This window comes from Balaenoptera acutorostrata, chromosome 1, assembly GCF_949987535.1.
Source record: "Balaenoptera acutorostrata chromosome 1, mBalAcu1.1, whole genome shotgun sequence".
NCBI lineage: Eukaryota > Metazoa > Chordata > Mammalia > Artiodactyla > Balaenopteridae > Balaenoptera > Balaenoptera acutorostrata.
This window is the reverse complement of record NC_080064.1, coordinates 38,195,248-38,218,079: the sequence shown is the minus strand read 5'-3', so window position 1 is coordinate 38,218,079 and position 22,832 is coordinate 38,195,248. Positions and strand designations below refer to the sequence as shown.

The following is a 22,832-nucleotide window of genomic DNA, read 5'->3' as shown; positions in this document are numbered from 1 at the left end:
ATCCCGACTCTTTCATTAGCACTGAGGCTCGCTGGCTGCCTGAGACGCCCCAAGAATCGAGAGAGGGTAGGCGGCGTGGAAAGGGCAAGCCGGCCAGCCCCAGAAGGCGGGAGCTTAAGCTGGCCAAAGGCCATTGCCCGCCGGGAGTCAAGCACGAGCCCAGCGCCACAGCAGCGCCGCACCAAGAGCCGCCGCTCCCCGTGAGCGAAAGAGCAGTGCGCACGCGCAGACCCGCCCTGCCAGCGGAGTGGAGAGGCTCCCTCAGCCGGCCGGGCCTCGCCTCAAGCCCTCAGCAGGCCGCACTGCCCAGTCACCCGCGCCGTGTTACCCCGCCGGACTTTCCCCGCCCCGTCTGTGCGCTAGCTTATCGCGACTGCGCACGCAGAGCCTGAGCGGGCGCCAGCGGGAAGGGGAAGCGGCGGGTAAGAAGGGCCTGCATCCCGGGGGCGTCTATGACGGGATTGGGAATTTCCTCCTCGGCTCTCTCCGGCTCTCGGGAGCCTTGAGGAGGAGAGTGCGAGGAGCCTCTGGAACCGGCTTCCTCCTGCCGTTCAGGCGTGCCTCTAATAATCGAAGTGTTTTCGCCCGGAACGTCGTCTAGTCCGGTCCCTTCCTGCCTCTCTTCTCCCCGCCCCCACTGGGGAATCCGAGGCCGAGCTCCGGCCCGTCTGTTGTCACCAGGAGTATTTGAGATGTCTTCCCCGCCGTTTAGGTAGCACCGGAATGTTTATCTGCCTTTAGTGTCGCAGCAGCTTAGGGTTAGCTCTCCAGGTCCAGCCCCCAAGTCAAGCACAAAGAGCCTCATTTTTTTTGACGCTTGCTCGTCCTGGGATTCTTTCTGACACGCTTTGCTGAATGAAGCAGCTTCCAGATCCTCGCAGCAGTGACTTCGAGGCCACTAAACATAGGTCCTCTTTACTTCCTCTGGGCGTCTCCACCGTTTCCTAAATAATCTGCCTTTCAAGTTTGTGTCTCTTGGGGCACGTCGCTTACATCCGTATGCGATGTCCCTGAATTATGCTCTTTCCTTTTGGAAATAGGGTCATACCACGTGCCGCCTTTTGGAATGAAGTACTCCAGTGGCAGTGGGATAGTATCAGCAGTTACTAAGAAGCGTAGTAGTAATAGAGTAGGATTTCTGCTGTTGGCTGCCAGAGTGGATGGATAATTCAGTAACTTTTTTGTAGCAGGAGGCAGCATTTTAGTTCAGTAGCTGTGCTTGATGCCCTGAAGTTGGGGGCAGAGGAGGTACCTTGTAATTAAGCAAACCAGTGGGGTCCAAAATCTGCTGATAGGAAGAAATCTAAAACAGAAAAAAGCCTGACAGCCATGCCTTGTTTAATAATATCTGCAGGTCAAATTTCTATGTAGAGACAAATACACTGTTTGCTTTTATATGCCAGTTAAATGTAATATGTTGACATTTATGTTGGAGCTCATGTGAAGTTTTAGCAGCTACCTCGGAACTTTTCAATAAAATTTCTCAATAAGTTAATTCCTAGATAATCGTGATAATCAGCTTAGTTATTTTTACTTTAATAAGTTTGAATGCTATAAATTTAGCCCCCCCTTTTTTTTAACATCAGGTCACACCATTTCTGTCAGTCTTATTACTAATTTTCCTTGATGCCTAAATACCTTAGTCATCTTAGATTTCCTCTGTGCTTCATCTCCGTATCTCTTATATTACTGGATCTCATGGTTTCTTTATTCAAAAAGTAACTTGGATTTATCCCTTTGATTCTCATTGTTAAAGCTGGAAGACTGTTTTCTAAGACTTTGCTACCCCTTAGCTCATCCCCTGAAAGCTCAAATAACAGTTCTGAAATATGACTATTGTCATGTTTATTCTCGATAAACCTGTAAAGGTTCATGTTCAAATTGATATGCTTGGGTTTCAAAGCTCCTTCTCTATATGCACATGATATGATGGGAAAAACCAAGGATTTAGAGTAAGAAGACCTGGATTCAAATACCAGGACTGTCATTATACTAACTCTGCGACCTTGGGAAACTGAGCGTGTGTTTCCTTCTCTTATTTCAAATAACAATATCTTTTTCTTCCAGCCTCTTAATTATTGTGAGAATTACAATTGGTATAATGTGTGGAAAAGTTATCAGAATTAAACAAAAACATCCTAAGCTATTATTGTTATTTCTTTGTGCCCATTTATTTCACAAACATTTGAAAACAAGATATGTTAGATACTGGTGCTACAGCTATGAAAGATAGTCCCTAAGGAGTTGTCTTTCAGGGAACTTTCAGAGTGTGTGTGTGTTTGTGTGTGTCTGTGTGTCTGTCTAGGGAGTAGGGTGGTAAAATGTCTGACAAGGTAGAATGTGATAGTATACTGTAAAATAGGTAAGGTTAGGGTGAGCACCAAACCCAGAGGAGAGAGGAACAGGGAAGATTTCCTGGAGGAAAATAAGTTTGAACAGTCTTGATTTATAACAAAGATCCAGAAAGAAAAGGTGGGGGAAGGGTGCCATGAAAGAGATGTGTTTAGAGAACTGTAAATTGTTAGGTTTTGTTGGAGTATTAAGTTCAAAGAGGATTATAGGAGGTAGGACTGGATAGGTAGAGGTGAAATTTGAAGGGCTTTGTGTGCTAAGGGAAGTGTACAAATTGAAGGATTTTAAGCAGACAGTTGGCCTGATCACAATTGCTTTTTGAAAGTTCATTTTGGCTGCCATGTGTGCGTCCTTACTGCAGTGTACAAAAATATCTTTATACCTTTGTGCCTTTCCTCATTTTCTTTACTCCACCTGAAAGGGTTTATGCCCTCTCCTCATACCTTGATACACTGTCACTCAGTGTCCAGTTCAGGTTCCATTTCTGCTGTGAAGCGCCATCTAATTATTTTAGGCCCCATTATTTATTCCCTTCTTTGAAACCCTGTTAGAAATAGTGCCACACAATTTAGCCCTTATTTGTTTCATATGTGTTTTATGTCCCTAAATAGATTGTAAGCTCCTTGAGGATAGGGAATGTTTCATACGTGTATGAATAGAAGACATGTTAAACACAAAAATACATTGTTTGGTCTCTTTCGTTTTTTTTTTTCAGGGTAGGACCAGATTATGGGCAACAGTCCTTTTAATTAATCTGTCATCATCATGGCTAATGAGGGCTGTGCCAAGGCTGGTGATAGTCCTTTTTCATCAGATAAACATGCTCAACTCATCTTGGCCCAGATCAATAAAATGAGAAATGGACAGCATTTCTGTGATGTGCAGCTGCAAGTTGGAAAGGAAACTTTCAAAGTTCATCGGCTGGTTTTGGCTGCCAGTAGTCCTTACTTTGCAGCTTTGTTCACTGGAGGAATGAAAGAGTCCTCAAAAGATGTTGTACAGATTCTAGGAATTGAAGCTGGAATCTTTCAAATACTTCTAGATTTCATTTACACAGGTATGTTAAGTGAACTTGTAGCTTTGAGTGAAGAATGATGCAATCACTCACGTTCTGCTATGGAAATATAACTTGATCTAACATATAGAAAGTGATTTGACAATATGTTATTATGAACCTTCAAAAAGTTCATATCGGGACTTCCCTGGTGGTCCAGTTGTTAAGACTTCACCTTCCACTGCAGGGGGCGCGGGTTCAGTCCCTGGTCGGGGAACTAAGATCCCTGAATGCTGCATGGCACGGCCAAAAAAATCAAAACAAAACAAAAAGTTCATATCTTTTGACCCAGTATTCCTTTTCTGGGAATCCTAAGGAATTAATTAGTGATGCAGGCAAATATTTACATTTATTGTAACATTATTTATAATAGTATATAATGGAATACAGTTTGTCCCTCAGTATGTTATATGGTTAAATAAACTATGGTACATGTATATATAATGGAATAATTTTTAGTTCTCACAAATTATATTTGTATATATGTATACACACACATATATACATTCTCATGGAAGAATGTTTGCAATATATTAAGTGGAAAAAAATCTGTATATAAATATCACCCCAATTTTGTAAAAAAAAAATTCATTTGTGTATTTGTGCACAGGAAAAGACTAGAATATTTATAAGCGTTTATCTCTAGATGATGGAATATGGAAGATTCTTATTTTTCCCTTTTTTTTGTTTTTTCCTCAAAATGTCTATAATCAGCATGTATTAATTTAAACAAAATTTTATTTTTAAGTTTCTGAAGAGTTTTAATGACATAAAATGTAAACAAAAACCATAGTGCAAAATATAAGTCATATGTAACATAAATATACATGGTAAAAAGATTTGAAAGAGATACACTAATGTATTAATGTTAATATAGGGATTTCCTGGCGGTCCTGTCATTAGGACTCCACACTTCCCGCAAGTAGTGCAGTGCGGCCAAAAAAAAAAAGTGTATGTCAGTGTATGGGAAAATGTGTGATTTTCATTTTTATGCTTTTCTGCCTTAAAGTTTCTTTGTTTTAGTTTTTTTTAAAGATTTAATTTTTTATTTATTTTTAGCTGCATTGGGTCTTCGTTGCTGTGCACGGGCTTTCTCTAGTTGTGGGGAGCAGGAGCTACTCTTCGTTGCGGTGCACGGCCTTCTCATTGCGGTGGCTTCTCTTGTTGCGGAGCACGGGCTCTAGGCGCGTTGGCTTCAGTAGTCGTGGCTCGCTCACCCTAGAGCGCAGGCTCAGTAGTTGTGGCGCACAGGCTTAGTTGCTTCGCGTCATGTGGGATCTTCCCGGACAAGGGATCGAACCCGTGTCCTCTGCGTTGTTGACAGGCAGATTCTTAATCACTGCACCACCAGGGAAGTCCCTAAAGTTTTTTTTCTGTGATGAATATATATTACTCTTACAATCAGGAAAAGTTTGAAAACAAAGACTATGTTTGTTTATACTCTAGTTTTGAGAATATACCTTGCTCTCCTTAAAGGACTACTTGGTGGGATATGGCCTGATAAAGTATTGTTTATTTAAAGCATGTTATTTAAACCTGGAAAATGACAAAATCAGGGGTCGAACCTGTGTCCCCTGTATTGGCAAGTGGATTCTTAACCACTGCGCCACCACTGAAGTCCCAAGGTGATTTCTTTCCTTTGTGTAGTTTCATATTCCTTTTTGGAAATTTTCAGAAAATAGCTTTTAATTTGGGATTGTAAAAATGATTATCACATTTTTAAAAAATAAATTAAAAAAATAAAAATCATTATCTTTTATCTGCTGAAAGCAGTGCAGCTCTGCCTATTGACTAGTGTACAGATTAACATTGAGGGGTTCTTGACCTCACTTTTCTAAATGACTTACGTGAGCTGATTAAACTATTTCATAAATGCCCCTGCTTCTCTTATTTGCAAAGTATAAATTAACACAGATTAATCCAATGCAATTAGTGTCGAACAACATAAAAACAGAAAAATTCCACAAGTTGCTTATTCTGCCTCTGTTGTCTGACAGTAGCAACAAGAGATATCTAGTGAAAGAGAATGTTCATGGCATCATCTCCATATTGCTGATGATTCGCACTTCCATCAAAGGAATAAAAAGTGGTAAAACCTAGAGAAGTAAAAGCTACTGAGCATATCTGGGGGATAATAACATTGTAGAATATTGACATTTAAGGTAAAATTGGTTAACAGTAAAGAACAACATTTGGCCACTAGTAAAAGATATAAAATAACAAGATAGGAGTTTATTTTTCCAACAAAAATGGATCCATAGAAGCCATCCCAAGGCTGGTATGGTGGCTTCTTGATGTTATTAGTAGCCCATTATTCTTCCAGTATTTTGCTCCACCATCTATAGCTTGTAGCTTCTAATCTCATGATCAGTGAACTTTAACCAGTGGAAGGCAGAAGAGGAAAAGGTAAAAGGACCTGCCGGCTGAGTCTATCCCTTTTTAAGCTTTTCTGGTAACCCTCCCCAATAACTGCTGCCTGTATCAAGTTGGCCTAACTCAGTCAAAAATTCACCCCCATCTGCAAGGGAGGATGAGAAATGTAATTTTCAGCAGGGCACAATTGCCACTCACAACAAAATCAAGGTTCTGTTAGTATGGATTAAATGAAAATGAATATTGGGTATTTATTGGACAGGGAACTTTGTAGTCTTTGATACAATTAGTTCTTTAAAAATATGATCTTTGATTTTCATTGTAGTAGCATTTCCTTTTTTGGGATGGGGCAGCAAAACCTGTTATTCTATTAATCTCTCCTCTGGACATTTTTTTTTCTTTTTTAATTAATTAATTAATTTTGGCTGTGTTGGGTCTTCTTTGCTGGCACAGGCTGTTCTCTACTTGTGGTGAGCGGGGGCCACTCTTCACCACGGTGCGCAGGCTTCTCACTGCAGTGGCTTCTCTTGTTGCAGAGCACGGACTCTAGGCGTGTGGGCTTCAGTAGCTGTGGCACGTGGGCTCAGTAGTTGTGGTTTGTGGGCTCTAGAGCACAGGCTCAGTAGCTGTGGCGCATGGGCTTATTTGCTCCGTGGCATGTGGGATCTTCCCGGACCAGGGCTCGAACCTGTGTCCCCTGCATTGGCAGGCGGATTCCCAACCACTGCGCCACCAGGGAAGTCCTCCTCTGGACATTCTTTATTAACCGTTCACAATTCTAATAGGTCTTAACAGATTCTTCTCACCATAGATTTTTACGCACTTCACTTAAAATCAAATGACCTGGGTTTGTGATCTAGCTCTGCCACTAACTAGCTGTGTGATACGAAGCATTTCATTTAACTTTAGTCAATTATTCATTCATTCTTTCAATATATATGTGAATATATTTTTTGAGCTAGGCACTGGGGATATGATAGTAAACAAGACAGGTGTGGCCTGTGCCTTTACAGAGTTTTATAGGTAATGTAAAGTAAGTACTTAAAAAATAGAAATGAGCTTGTGAGAGCCTCATTCTCCTTATTCATAAACTGGGGATAGTAGCACTTTTTAATTCATGTGAAGGTTAGATGAGATAAATTTTAATAAATGTAAAAATACTTTTTTTTTAAACCCTCAGAAAGTATATTTAGATTTCATAAGGTGAAGGTCATACTGCTGGGGTAGAGCTAGAATTTTATTTTATTTATTTATTTTTAACATCTTTTTTAGAGTATAATTGCTTTACAGTGTTGTGTTAGTTTCTGCTGTATAACAAAGTGAATCAGCTATATGTATACATACATCCCCATATCCCCTCCGTCTTGCATCTCCCTCCCACCCTCCCTATCCCACCCCTCTAGGTGGTCACAAAGCCCTGAGCTGATCTCCCCGTGAGATGCAGCTGCTTCCCACCAGCTATCTATTTTACATTTGGTAGTGTATATATGTCAATGCTACTCTCTCACTTTGTCCCAGTTTACCCTTCCCCCTCCCCATGTCCTCAAGAGTCCATTGTCTACATCTGCATCTTTATTCCTGTCCTGCCCCTAGGTTCATCAGAACCTTTTTTTTTTTTTTTAAGATTCCATATATATGTATTAGCATATGGTATTTGTTTTTCTCTTTCTGACTTACTTCACTCTGTATGACAGACTCTAGGTCCATCCACCTCACTACAAATAACTCAATTTCGTTGTTTTTATGGCTGAGTAATATTCCATTGTATATATGTGCCACATCTTCTTTATCCATACATCTGTCAGTGGACACTTAGGTTGCTTCCATGTCCTGGCTATTGTAACTAGTGCTGCAATGAACATTGTGGTACATATCTCTTTTTGAATTATGGTTTCCTCAGGGTATATGCCCAGTAGTGGGATTGCTGGGTCATATGGTAGTTCTGTTTTTAGTTATATAAGGAACTTCCATACTGTTCTCCATAGTGGCTGTATCAATTTACATTCCCACCAACAGTGCAAGAGGGTTCCCTTTTTGCCACACCCTCTCCAGCATTTATTGTTTGTAGATTTTTGATGATGGCCATTCTGACCAGTGTGAGGTGATACCTCATTGTGGTTTTGATTTGCATTTTTCTTTTTTTTTTTTTTTTTAATTGTATAGCTACTTTATTTATTTATTTATTTATTTTTGGCTGTGTTGGGTCTTCGGTTCGTGCGAGGGCTTTCTCCAGTTGCGGCAAGTGGGGGCCACTCTTCATCGCGGTGCGGGGACCGCTCTTCATCGCGGTGCGCGGGCCCCTCACTATCGCAGCCCCTCCCGTTGCGGGGCACAGGCTCCAGACGCGCAGGCTCAGCAGCTGTGGCTCACGGGCCCAGCCGCTCCGCGGCATGTGGGATCCTCCCAGACCAGGGCTCGAACCCGTGTCCCCCGCATCAGCAGGCAGATTCCCAACCACTGCGCCACCAGGGAAGCCCTGCATTTTTCTAATGATTAGTGATGTTGAGCATCCTTTCACGTGTTTGTTGCCAATCTGTATAACTTCTCTGGAGAAATGTCTGTTTAGGTCTTCCACCCATTTTTGGATTGGGTTGTTTGTTTATTTGATATTGAGCTTTATGAGCTGCTTGTATATTTTGGAGATTAATCCTTTGTCAATTGCTTCGTTTACAAATATTTTCTCCCATTCTGAGGGTTGCCTTTTTGTCTTGTGTCGGGTTTCCTTTGCTGTGCAAAAGCTTTTAAGATTCATTAGGTCCCATTTGTTTATTTTTGTTTTTATTTCCATTTCTCTAGGAGGTGGATCAAAAAGGATCTTGCTGTGATTTATGTCATAGAGTGTTCTGCCTATGTTTTCCTCTAAGAGTTTTATAGTGTCTGGCCTTACATTTAAGTCTTTAATCCATTTTGAGTTTATTTTTGTGTATGGTATTAGGAAATGTTCTAATTTCATTCTTTTACATGTAGCTTACTCTTTTATTTTTATTTTTTAATTTTATTGAAGTATAGTTGATTTACAATGTTGTGTTAATTTCTGCCGTGCAGCAGATATTGATAGTTCCCTGTGCTATACAGTAGGACCTTGTTTTTCCATTCTGTATATAATAGTTTGCATCTGCTAATCCCGAACTCCCAATCCATCCCTCCCCCACCCCCCACCCCCTTGGCAACCACAAATCTGTTCTCTATGTCTGTGAGTCTGTTTCTGTTTTGTAGGTAAGTTCATTTGTGTCATATTTTAGATTTTATGCATAAGTGATATAATATGGTATGTCTTTCTCTTTCTGACTGAGTATGATAATCTGTAGGTCCATCCATGTTGCTGCAAATGAAATTTTTTAATTCTTTTTTATTTTTATTTATTTATCTATTTATTTTTGGCCTCGAGGCATGAGGGATATTAGTTCCACGACGAGGGATCGAACCCGTGCTCCTTGCAGTGGAAGCACAGAGTCTTAACCACTGGACTGCCAGGGAAGTCCCTGTTTCATTTTTTTTTTTATGATGAGTAGTATTCCATTGTATATATATCCATTCATCTGTCAGTGGACATTTAGGTTGTTTCCAGGTCTTGGCTATTGTGAATAGTGCTGCCATGAACAAAGGGGTACTTGTATCTTTTTGAATTATAGGTTTGTCCCGATATATGCCCAGGAGTGGAATTGCTGGATCATATGGCAACTCTATTTTTAGTTTTTTGAGGAACCTGCATACTGTTTTCCATAGTGGCTGCACCAACTTATATTCCCACCAACAGCGTAGGAGAGTTCCTTTTCCTCCACACCCTCTCCAACCTTTGTTATTTGTAGAGTTTTTTATGATGGCCATTGAGACTGATGTGAGGTGGTATCTCATTGTAGTTTTGATTTGAATTTCTCTAATAATTAGCAATGTTGAGCATCTTTTCATGTGCCTGATGGCTATCTGTATGTCTTCTTTGGAGAAATGTCTATTTAGGTCTTCTGCTAATTTTTCAATTGGGTTGTTAGTTTTTTTGTTGCTGTAAAAGTGCTTTTAATAATCTGTAAAGCCTTATTAAGCTGTAGGGCATTCTTTTTAGTACTTTCAAGTAACTCTTGGTTTCATCCAGTAGCAGTCATTCAGTTACCTTCTATCACAACCCATGATCTTATCTTCTCCAAATTTGTAGTGAATTCTCATTTCATTCAATTAAGTCTTATCTCAGTTTTCTCTGCAGCCACTACCATTTATTCCCATGGTGGATTCCATTTCCTATACTTTTCAGAAAACCCCTGTTTGCATTCATCAAGCCATAGTCTTCCTCTCACCATAATGTCTTTGGCCATTCATTCATATATAATAAATTTTTTGAGCACCTAGTGTGTGCTAGGCATTGGGAATACAGAAAGGACAAGCCTTGCCCCAACAGAGTTTATAAATCTATTTGGGAATACAAACTTTAGACACATAGTTTAGTTGAATGTTTTAAAGGGGTAAAGGGAAAGTATAAGATTGAATGGAGAGTTTATCCTTATTAGGTAGACTTACAGTGTTTTTTTTCCCTTCTAAATATAATTGAGTATTTGATGTCTTCGCAAAGTCATTATAAACATATATGAAAGTGGGGACTTCCCTGGTGGCATAGTGATTAAGAATCCGCCTGCCAGTGCAGGGGACACAGGTTCGAGCCCTGGTCCAGGGAGATCCCACATGCCGCAGAGCAACTAAGCCGGTGCACCACAACTACTGAGCCTATGCTCTAGAGCCTGCGAGCCGCAACTACTGAGCCTGCATGCTGCAACTACTGAAGCTTGCACGCCTAGATCCCATGCTCCACAGCAAGAGAAGCCACCACAATGAGAAGCCCGCACACTGCAACAGAGAGTAGCCCCTGCTCAGTACAACTAGAAAGCCCACGTGCAGCAACGAAGACCCAATGCAGCCAAAAATAAATAAATAAATTAATTAATTAATTAATTAAAAAATAATAATAAGGGGAAAAAACCCTATTATATGGGGTTGTAGCGAGGGTTAAATGAATGTATAAAGCAATTAATGCTGTGCCTGGTTCATTGTTAAGTGTTACATGAATGTGGGGTACCATTATCATTTAAGTTCTGCACCTTTCTACAAGTTCTTTGTTGCCTTTATACTTAGTATCTACTCGGCAAAGCCTAAGCTATCAGTGGAATCAAGTATTGAATATAATGGTCTTTGAATATAAGTCAAATGTTTATTTTATTTTATTGGTTATTTTGTCTCCTTACTTCCCTAGGTATAGTGAACATAGGAGTGAATAATGTCCAAGAGCTGATTGTTGCAGCAGACATGCTACAGTTGACTGAAGTTGTTAATCTTTGCTGTGAATTTCTGAAAGGACAAATTGATCCACTGAACTGCATTGGGATCTTTCAGTTCTCTGAGCAGATTGCCTGCCATGATCTTTTGGAATTTACAGAAAACTACATTCATGTCCATTTCTTGGAGGTTCATAGTGGGGAAGAGTTCCTGGCACTTACAAAAGATCAGCTGATCAAAATTTTGCGAAGTGAAGAGCTTAGCATTGAGGATGAATACCAGGTCTTCTTAGCTGCAATGCAGTGGATTCTGAAAGATCTCGGAAAGAGAAGAAAACATGTGGTGGAAGTGCTAGACCCAATTCGATTCCCTTTATTACCTCCTCAGAGGCTTTTAAAGTATATAGAAGGTAATTTTTTTGTTCCATGTTAAGTTAGTCAGTTAATTATCCAGTGACCTTTCCTCTATTTGAAATGTGATAGTGTTTTCGTTTTTCAGTTCAATAAGCAGACGTTTATTGAATGATTATTATATGCAAGATACAACTTCTGTGTTTTGTGGGTAGATAGTAGTATTTCAGTATTTCTTTTTTTTCTTTCTTTCTTTCTTTTTTTTTTTTTTTTAAGCTTTTGGCCACGCCATGCGTCATGTGGGATCTTAGTTCCCCGACCAGGGATCAAACCTGCGCTCCCTGCATTGAGCGTGGAATCTTAACCAATGCACCTTCAGGGAAGTCCCAGTATTTCAGTATTTCTACCCAGTATTTTAATCAAATCTTTAAATACTTTCTTGAGATTAAGTACCACGGGAGATAAAATTACTGACAGAGTTAAAATACTGGTGCTATTTTAGGCAGTACTAATTATTTTAGTGTAAGATTTCTTCTTGCCACTGAAAACTTCACCAAAACCCAGCATTTGAGGAAAACATATATGCTAAACACAAAACCAAAACTCAATAAATCTTGTAACTCCTATCATTATAAAATGAATTGTATATTGATATAATATAGCTTCTATGTAGCCTTTGAATATATTTAGGTTCTACACTTTGAAAATACTTTTCACCATAGTATAAAATAAATTTTATCTTTATATTGGAAAAATGATAACTAAATTTATTTTTAAAAACTACTTTGGACCTGGTTTCAAGATTTGAAGGTTTTACTCTTGTCATGCACTGAAGATTTAGGATGTGACTGAATTACAAATATTTTATTATGAATTAAATATAATATTAGCATTAAAGTTGTAATTCTGTGAAGGAATTATATTTAATGTGGATTTTTAGTTTTTTTCCCATTCTTAACAGTGTTAACAGAATTTTGTAGGTTTTTCTGAGTGATATCTTGTATTAATGTATATGCAGTTAATTCTCATTATTCATATATAGTCAGTTCTCATTATTCATGGTAGTTATCTTCTATAAATTTGCCAAGAACACTGAATTGACAAATACTGAGCCATTGTTCCTAGGGAAATACAGGGTAAGTTCTTACAAGCCTCTGGTTACAACATTTTTGTCAGCTGATCAATACATAACTTTGTTTTATGTGTGTGTCTGTCAGAACTACCTCATTTAATATTATATGTTGTTGATTCATTAAACTCATGGCCAACAGCACTATAACTCAAGCCTGAATGAAGCCTAACACATGTATTTTCTCTGTAAGGCACATCACAGCCTTCTTGCACTTACAAACACTAGACAGCACTTTAGCAGTATGCTTGGGGTCTATTTTAAACCGTGAAAAAAACAGCAATAAACACAAAAATGTGAAAACCATGACACTAAATAGAGTGTGAAGAGGACACTTGTTTATAGTGAGAGCTGAAGCAAGAAGGCAGGATGTCACCTCTTTCAGTCTCACCTGGGAACATGCATGTTAGGTGATTCAAATTTTTTGCCGCTCTGTGGCATGTCTGTGAACTACCAGGAAAGTGCTGTGAATGTTGATTTGGGTTACAAATCCATTTTAGTGAGTAGATGTAGTCACAAGTAAGGAATCCACAAAAAATGAAGACTGACTGTATTTAAATGGTAAAACAAGAAGAGAGAAATTATCCAGACACATTTTTGCATGTATCATGTGAGAATTTAGGAGTGGGACAAAGGCTTTCATGGTTGAGTTGGCTTTTCCCAAGTGCCGCAGATACAGAGTGCTAAAGGAAAGTTCCTCTGCTAGGAGCAAAGGAAAGTTCCCTAGAATTGGGACATGTTTTCCTGCAGCTTTTTAGTGTTGTAATACAGTGTTTAAGTCTTGCACTACCCAACAGTTATCACCTAAAGATATTTCACTGGAGTAAAACTGCAGGGAGGCAAGGGAGAAATAAATGGAGGATTTTTTTTAAAGGTAACCTTAATATTTTTCACTATTTTTGAAACTTTATCTCTTTGATCATATTGGAGAAAAGATGGACAATTCATACAGAAAAATAATGAGAGTCTACCACAAAATTCAGTGAAGGAGCAAGAGACTTAATTGAAATGGTTAAATTATGTTATGTGAAATGTGTAGATTTTCCCCCTGGTGTATATTTTTTGTATTTACCACAGGAATAATTCAGGCAATTTAATATTATTAGTATAACATATATTTTTCTTGCATTTTAGAGAATGATTTTACTTTTTAAAAATGGTACATACTCTTATGAAAAGTTTAGGTAATAAAGTATAAAAAAACCCAACAAATCACCCAAAGTCCATCACCCAGAAATAGCCAGTTATAATTAACATTCATTAAACATCATTCTAGATGTCTCTGTATAGGAGAATGGATGATAGGTGGTGTATGGTTGCATGGATAGATAGAAAAAAAAATTTATAAGAATAAGAATCATTCTATCATACTATTTATACTACAAAACTGTATTTAAATCTCACTAAAATTAACAAAGAAGAAACTAAAGTAATAACTAATTTCAGATAAATGTTTTTTTATCCCAAGAAATAATCATTCTAAAAAGTTTTTGTAGAGTTAAAAACAAAAGATGAAAATCATTAAAAGGTGAAACCATAGTTTCATTTTGTGTTTCAATTTTAAAGTTTAGATTCTCTGCTAAGAAAAATGAGGTAATTAGCATTGTTATTTTTCTCCCTACCCCCCTCAAGTTTTACACAGCCTTTACATAGATTTTTTTCAATCATGATTCCCCTAGCTCTGTGCTTTTGTTTTGTATTTAATGCTCTCTACCAGTTTTTTAACGATAGTCTTTTTAGTCCTGACCTTTTTTTTTTTTTGGCGGCGCAGCAGGGCTTGTGGGATCTTAGTTCCTTGACCAAGGATTGAACCTAGGCCACAGCAGTGAAAGCACCGAGTCCTAACCACTGGACCGCCAAGGAATTCCCTGAGCTTTCTTTTTTGATTCATCATTTGGTTGGTTGGATTTCATCACTAAGTATTTTTTTCAAGGAAGGCTCATGATAACTGTTATTTCCTGATTTTTTTCCCTCACATCTGAGAAGTTCTGCCTGTTGCTTTTTAATTTAACAGAAATTTGGGTGGGCATAATATTCTTAATTTATGATGATTCCCCCAACCCACCCCAAGTTTGTAAGGCATGGTTTTCTTTTTTTTTTTTTTTTATGACTTTCTCTTTCTGCTTGGATGCCTAAAGAATTATCTTCCATTATTCTTGATTTGTGTTAAAGTTTGCCATTTTTCCTTAGACTATATCATATACCCTTTCCTTTTTTTTTTTTGGCTGAGCCTTTCGGCTTGCGGGATCCTAGTTCCCCAACCAGGGATCAAAGCCACGCCCCCACACGAGGAGTCCCAACCACTGGACCGGCAGGGACGTCCCGCCCTTTCCTTTTAAAGGTTCAATTTTAATTTCATTTTGGGAAATTTTTCCTGTATGAAATTCCTGAACACTTTTAATGTTTCATTTGGTAGTCTTCGTCCTTTCACTGGAACTTTTTTGTCTTTCATATTTATCTTCTAATGTTAAAATATTTTGTCTTTTGCTCTATATTCACAGTTTTCTCAAGTCTTTACTCCAAATCGCTAATTTGATTTTTTTCTGATGAGTTTCTTGTTTCCAATTTATTAAGTCTGCACTACTGTCATTTCAGTTCTCACTTTGTTTCCTCAACAATGCGTCTCATTTTATTTTATTATTATCTTTAAATTTTTGGCTGCATTGGGTCTTTGTTGCTGCACATGGGCTTTCTCTAGTTGCGGCGAGTGGGGGCTACTCTTTGTTGCGGTGCATGAGCTTCTCTTTGCGGTGGCTTCTCTTGTTGTGGAGCACGGGCTCTAGGCACGCGGGCTTCAGTAGTTGTGGCACGTGGGCTCAGTAGTTGTGGCTCACAGGCTCTAGAGTGCAGGCTTAGTAGTTGTGGTGCATGGGCTTAGTTGCTCTGCGGCATGTGGGATCTTCCCGGACCAGGCCTCGAACCCGTGTCCCCTGCACTGGCAGGCGATTCTTAACCACTGCGCCACCAGGGAAGCCCACAATGCATCTCATTTTGCCTTTGAGTTCTTTTTTTTATATAGGATCTGTATTCTTAAATAATTCTATCCTGTGTATGGGGAGTCTGTTTCTGTTTGTGGCTAATGTTTTCTTCCAGACTGAATTCTTCAGTCTCTTTCTCTTCTTTTTCCTGAGGTATATTTACATAGCTGTATTGCCTTTTCATGATATATTGCTCATTCTTAACTTGGGCAACTCTGTTCAAACCTGCTTGCTCTGATAATTCTCTTTGACACTCTTTCTACCTTAGTGTAACTACTTTGTTTCTCCCATCTAAAATTTGAGGGCTCTGTGTTGTGTTCTCACCACATCTTTCTAGCCTGAGGCATAGGATAGTGAAAGAATAGAGATCTGCTAAGGCTGAGGTCCTTGCTTGGGGGCCTGGGCTCTGAGGTCTCTCTTGTAAGATCCTACTACTGTATTGATCTGTTATCAAGACCTACTTAACCCAGCCAAGGATGTATCTCACTACTGTGAATTTTGGCTACCACTGAGCTCTGTTAGATGGCAAATCCTGGTGATCCTCTCTATCTTTACTGATGGGCCTGTAAAGGATTTTTCTTTTAATGGTTTTTTTCTTTGACTTCTCAGTTCTGCTTTTTATCTGCTATTTGCCCTTTCTCCAAATTCTTTTTTTTTTTTTTTTTAATTTTTAATTTTTATTTTTTTAATGCTATTCTTGTCTGCTTACATTCTTTTTATGTATGTATGTATGTATGTATGGCTGTGTTGGGTCTTCGTTTCTGTGCGAGGGCTTTCTCTAGTTGTGGCAAGCGGGGGCCACTCTTCATCGCGGTGCGCGGGCCTCTCACTATCGCGGCCTCTCGTTGCCGAGCACAGGCTCCAGACGCGCAGGCTCAGTAGTTGTGGCGCACGGGCTTAGTTGCTCCGCGGCATGTGGGATCTTCCCAGACCAGGGCTCGAACCCGTGTGCCCTGCATTGGCAGGCAGACTCTCAACCACTGCGCCACCAGGGAAGCCCTCTCCAAATTCTTAAGTTACTAATGAGACTTCTCAAGATTTTGTTAGTTGAACTTTTCTCCTCAATATTGCTTTTTGGACATAGAGACAAGGCTTAGAGACAGTCCCTTACTAGCATATTTGGTGCTTTTGTGCAAATTAGAAGATAGTGCCCTTTCACGGAGGCCAGTTCTTATAGCTTGCCAAGTGGGACACAGGTTGGCTTTCGTTCCCAATTCATCTTTTCAGCTAAGCACCCTTGAGCAGAATAACCTACCCAATCATGCTCAAAGTCTTTTTAGGAAATGGACCTCATCCGACCAGAATCTTCTGTTTCTTGCTTTGACTATCATTTTCAAAGTATATGACATAATTTTATATACTTTTGTTAGCAGGTTGTAAGTATAGAATTTTGGGCAATTTTATTTTTTCATTTTGTTAGATAATTATGCCCCTGTTTTACCTGGCATCTTTGTTTAGAGATCCTCATACATGTGTTTTCAAATTGGATCTAATGAAGCATGTTTTTTAAAACAATCTTTGATTTAAGGAAAGTATATATTCTTTAGTAGCAGTGAGAAAAATAATACTTGGTATTGTTGGAAACATACTCCATTGTTTGATGATGAGTTTTCATTTTTTGATTGTTAAATGTATTTTATTTTCATGGAAACATGTCTTTTCAATATTATTTAAAAATTGATTAAAACATTATCTTTTTCAACATTGCTTTAGGAATATCCGATTTTAATCTTCGTGTTGCATTGCAAACACTTTTGAAAGAGTACTGTGAGGTGTGCAAATCTCCAAAAGAGAACAAATTTTCTAGTTTTCTGCAGACATCTAAGGTTCGACCTCGGAAGAAAGCAAGAAAGTACCTGTATGCAGTAGGTGAGAACCTTTTAAAAAGTAATAGAAATTATCTTTATTTTCAGGATAAAAACCTTTTAAATTTTTGTTGTTATCATACATGTCAGAATGTGCAGGTATGTCAGATAGGCATATTTAATTTCACATACAGGCTACAGATTTAGAAATTGTATTTATATAGTACAGTGGACACATCTAAGAATAAATAGCTATTTATTTGACATCTGTTATTCTGTGATTTAAATCTTTGGGTTCTTATATACCCAATTATTATCAAATAACTGCCTAAGATATACTGCTTTAAAAATTAAATGTTTGAATTCTAGTGAGAAATAGGAAAATAAATCTCACACATTTTAACTATTCACAGCGTCTTAGATGGTCATTAGGGATGATAGGAACTAGTGGTCTCCAAAGTGTGGATATGCAGGATAACCCATAGGAATATCGTATGAACCTTTCCATTTTTATTTTATTTTATTGTAGTGTAGTGTAGTGTAGTGTTGTGTAGTTTTTTGGCCACCCCGCGCAGCTTGCGGGATCTTAGTTCCCTGACCAGGGATTGAACCCAGGCCACAGCAGTGAAAGTGCCAAGTCGGAACCACTGGCCGCCAGAGAATTCCCTCCATTTTTTTTTTTAAAAAAAGCATTAAACCTTATCAATATTTGATATATATGTCAACAGATTGTCCAGATTTTTATACATAATATAATTTATTATATATAAAAACTTTATGTATAGTATAATTTTTAGTATGTATGTCATTGTATAATTTTATATATACTATAATATATAAATGTGTAATTTTTGAGTGCTTGCTAAACTTTTTTAATGATGGGATGTGCAGTCAAACAAGGATTTCAACTCACTATTTTTTTTATTATTAATTAATTAATTTACTTTTTGGCTGTGTTGGGTCTTCGTTGCTGTGCGTGGGCTTTCTCTAGTTGCGGTGAGCGAGGGCTACTCTTCATTGCAGTGCATGGGCTTCTCATTGTCATGGCTTCTCCTATTGCAGACCCCGGGCTCTAGGCGCGTGGGCTTCAGTAGTTGTGGCACGTGGGCTCAGTAGTTGTGGCTTGCAGGCTCTAGAGCTCAGGCTCATTAGTTGTGGTGCACGGGCTTAGTTGCTCTGCGGCACGTGGGATCTTCCCGGGACAGGGCTCGAACCTGTGTCCCCTGCATTGGCAGGCGGATTCTGAACCACTGCACCACCAGGGAAGCCCCAACTCACTATATTTAACTGAAAAAGACATTAATAGAAGTCACAATGAAACTTCCTAACTAGACAGATAAACAGTTCCTAGATTTATGTTTTATCTAACATTTGATTATAACCAAGACCAGGTGGTAGAACATTGTGGTAGACCTCATTGCATTTAAACCATAATCTTTCAGGACCTGGCACATTTAAGAATAATAGATGTATATATGGCAGACTCTAAAGCACTTATTCCTTACTGTGCAGTAGTTATATTGAATGTCTAGATATAGAGGGCTAGATTTTTCTTGTTACTACCATTTCCATATTTAGCAGTAAGGGATTTGCTGTGTACCTCCTTTCCTTCCTTTATTCAGGTGGATATACTCGGTTGCAGGGGGGTCGTTGGAGTGATAGTAGAGCCCTCAGTTGTGTAGAACGTTTTGACACCTTTAGCCAGTACTGGACCACTGTGTCTTCACTTCATCAGGCTCGATGTGGACTGGGAGTAGCAGTTCTGGGAGGGATGGTCTACGCAATTGGAGGTAATGATGAAAATGTCTTATTTCCCTTATTAGTCTCTAGCTCTAAGTTGACTGCATTCTTATATGCCTTATATATATTGCTAGATACTATGGGGTATATGTAGATACAGTTGTGCTTAATAAATATTTATTGAATAAATGAATGAAAGAAAAAGGAAACACAAGATATTGAATATTTCATACCAGAGGGACACGGTAATTTATTACAAGGCAAATACTTAGGTTTGGTTTTAATGAAAAGTTGTTTATGAAAATGTGACGCCAAAATTTAGATCAACATTTGTGATAAAATTTTTTTAATTCTGAGAGCTGCATTGAATCATTTTAAATTAACCAAGTATCTGGGCAGTGGGATGTATAGAAACCATGTCAGCTAGACATTGGGATATATTTCTTGATTAAAATCACTGTGTTTTCTGAAACTATTATTATAAATTCTAAAATGATTAACGAATAAAATTAAAAGGGGATTTGAATGTGGGAGAGAAATAATTATCAGAGAGGGATCTAAAGAGAAATAAATACTAACACTTTTGATATCAATATTTACTTCTGAATAATTTGTCTTTATAGCAACCAGCCTAGGTAGATCATCTCTAACCTTTACAGCCAATTTTTTTGCTTTATTTCTATGGGTCATTCTAAAATACTGAAAGCTGTACATCAAAAATCATATTATTACTTTCCAACTATGATACCGTCAGTTTAAAATGAGAGAGATATAGGGAATATATGATTTTTATCTTTTGGAGGGAACATAATCATCACTCAAAAACTGTTTATTAAATCAATAAATGTCATGGTGCATCTGAAAATCCTAACAAAGAAATTAGAGTTTTGAGCAATAACCATCTGTCAGTATAAAGACTGTAACTCTATATAATCTTTGGCTAGAAATCTAATAGTTCTTTTTATGTACGTTTCGGCAGTTGCATTGCGTGAACTCTCTCCTGTTTAACCTAGGGTCACAGTGTCCTTTGCGACACTTCCATATATACTTATCCCCTTTCCTGATACCACAGAAGTACAAATGGGAGCCCGTCAAAACTGCTATGACTTTACTAGCCATTATTAATACTATAAACATTACTATCTTAACATATTACTTAATATATAATTTTTAAATAAATGTTTGTTATCAAAGTAATTCAGATTTGCTGTAGAAAATTTGGTAAACCTGAAGCATATGAAAAAGAAAATAAAAATCACCCATACTATAATCATACCACCCAGAGATAATCACAGTCAATAGTTTATTTCCTTTTAGATACATTCATATCTGGGTTAATATTCTAAGTATTATATTTAAAAATTAAGATATAATTCACATATCATAAAATTCACCATTGAAGTGTACAGTTCAGTGGTTTTTAGTATATTCACAAAATTGTGCAACCATCACCACTAATTCCAGAACATTTTCACCACTGCAAAAAGCCACTGTTATCATTTAGGGAAATTTTTATGTGAGTGTAGGGAACTGTTTACTAGCCATGTTCCCAGACTCCAGGCAAGGGTCAACCTTGCGAGCAAGCCTTTCTAACAATAGGCAGTTTTAGGCCTGATGGTGACTCTTTTCTGCACAGTAAGAGTTTTGTATACATTCAGGATTCTAGGCCCTCATAAGATTATATGTGCTGCAAATATATTTTCCTACTCCTCTGCTTCATCTTCTACTCTTTTTGTGGTATCTTTTGATAAATAAATGTTTTTAATTTTAATGTAGCCAACTCTATAATTTTTTTCCCTTTATGGTTAGTATTTCTTATATCTTTTTAAAGAAATCCTTTGTCTACTCGAAAGTCATGAGGATATATACCTTTATTGTTTTCTAAAATTTTATAGTTTTGCCATTTACATTTATGTCTATAATTCACCTGTAACTGATTTTTAAAGATAGTATTAGTAAGGAACCAGTTTCATTTTTTCCCCCCTATATATATAACCAATTCCCAGCGTTTTTGTTTCCCCACTACTCTGTCATGCAAACTATGTCATATACCAAGTAATCATATATGTGTGGATCTGTTTCTAGAATTTCCTTTCTTTCCCACTGGTCTCTCTGTCTATTCCTATCTTAATTATTAAAGCTCTATTTTAAGTCTGATAGGCTTATTTAATAGGGCATTTTCTCTTTCCTTATTATTCTTTTTGGGAGTGCTTGGCTATTCTAGGTCTTTCATACTTCCATATAAAAGTTAGAATTAGTTCATCAAATCTGTTTTTAAAAATAATAATGTATGATTCCACTTATATGAGATACTTGGAGTAGTCAAAACCAAAAAGACAGAAAGTATAATGGTCGTTGCCAGGGGCTGGCGAAGGAGAGAATGGGGAATTATTGTTTAATGAGTATAGAGTTTCAGTTTTACAAGATGAAAAGGATTATGGGAATGGATGGTTGTGATGGCTGTACAACAATATGAATGTGTTTAACATCACTGAACTGTATTCTTAAAAATGGTTTACATGGTACAGTTTATGTTATGTGTATTTAAATACAATAAAAAAGAAAGAAAGGATTTTTTAAAAACTGGGATTTCGTTAAATCTATAAATCGTTTTGGGAATAATCATCTTTACACTAACACTTGTAACTCATCAACATGATACATCTCTTCATTTATTTAGATATTCCTTAATTTAAAACTTTATCAAATAAAATTTATAAATTATATCCATAAAGTTCTTATAAATCTTTGATTAGATTTACTCCTAGGTATAGTATGTTTTAAAATTCTATTTTAAGTGATATTTTAAATGTTTTTTTTATTTTCTATTTGTTGCTAGATAAGCATTGCATTAAAACTCAAATTCAAAAAATAATTAATTAATTAATTAATTTAAAAAACCTCAAATTGTAGCAGAGCCAACTATCTAAACTATGAAAATATAGAAGTGTTAAAATGCAAATTGTATCCTCAAAAATTGGATTGTTTGGGTGGTAGAATTAGAAACAGATAATAGCCCACTTTGCTTCATTAAGTGGGCTTTAATAAATGACAGTGCTATGGATTCAAAATAACACTTGGTGGGCAAATAAATTTTAAAGAATAGTATAAAATTAGACATAATAATTGAATTTCTGACAACACAGAACGCTGCTGAATATTGTATTGTGGTTCTAGGCTATTAATATTACTAAATCTTCTCATATGTGTCTCTTTTATTTAACTCAGGTGAAAAGGATTCAATGATTTTTGACTGTACTGAATGCTACGATCCAGTTACTAAACAGTGGACAACTGTAGCTTCAATGAATCACCCCCGCTGTGGCTTGGGAGTGTGTGTGTGTTATGGGGCTATCTATGCTTTGGGTAATTATACTCTCCAATTTAAGGATATCTAATATTATTTAAATTCTTAGTTAAATTCTGCTTACTTTAGAAATTTTCCTTCCCTCCCATAAGAAACTTGTGTCTTTTTAGCTTTAAAAGTTCTTATTCTCAAAATTATATTACTTGGGAGATATTGTCAAGTATGGAATTCTTAGAAGGAGATGGACATAAAATATAGATGAGATGTCTAGGGGAGCATTTTAGCTGACTAGTTAAGTTTCATGGTTAGGATAACCATTCTGAATACACAGACATTGTTTCAAAAAGTTGTTTTGCAAAGTACCATATTTCCTATGCAATAGATTGAAGTTTTTGGTTTTGTTTTGCTTTATTTTTTAAAAATCTCTTGTGAGGGCTTCCCTGGTGGCGCAGTGGTTAAGAACCCTCCTGCCAATGCAGGGGACA

General features: G+C 37.6%; 1 protein-coding gene across 2 annotated transcripts in view; it reads left to right on the top strand.

Moving 5' to 3' along the window:
• The first annotated feature begins 322 nt into the window (after window positions 1-322).
• Window positions 323-22,832, top strand: part of IPP (intracisternal A particle-promoted polypeptide) — a 37,559-nt gene continuing 15,049 nt past the window's right edge. The window contains exons 1-6 of one of the 2 annotated variants that reach the window (XM_007164539.2): window positions 323-422; window positions 3,068-3,409; window positions 11,016-11,447; window positions 17,209-17,364; window positions 18,923-19,090; window positions 22,269-22,406. In XM_007164539.2, the coding sequence (XP_007164601.1) occupies window positions 3,118-3,409; window positions 11,016-11,447; window positions 17,209-17,364; window positions 18,923-19,090; window positions 22,269-22,406 (1,186 nt within the window). In that variant the 5' untranslated portion in view covers window positions 323-422; window positions 3,068-3,117. The other variant, XM_007164540.3, reaches the window with a different exon arrangement.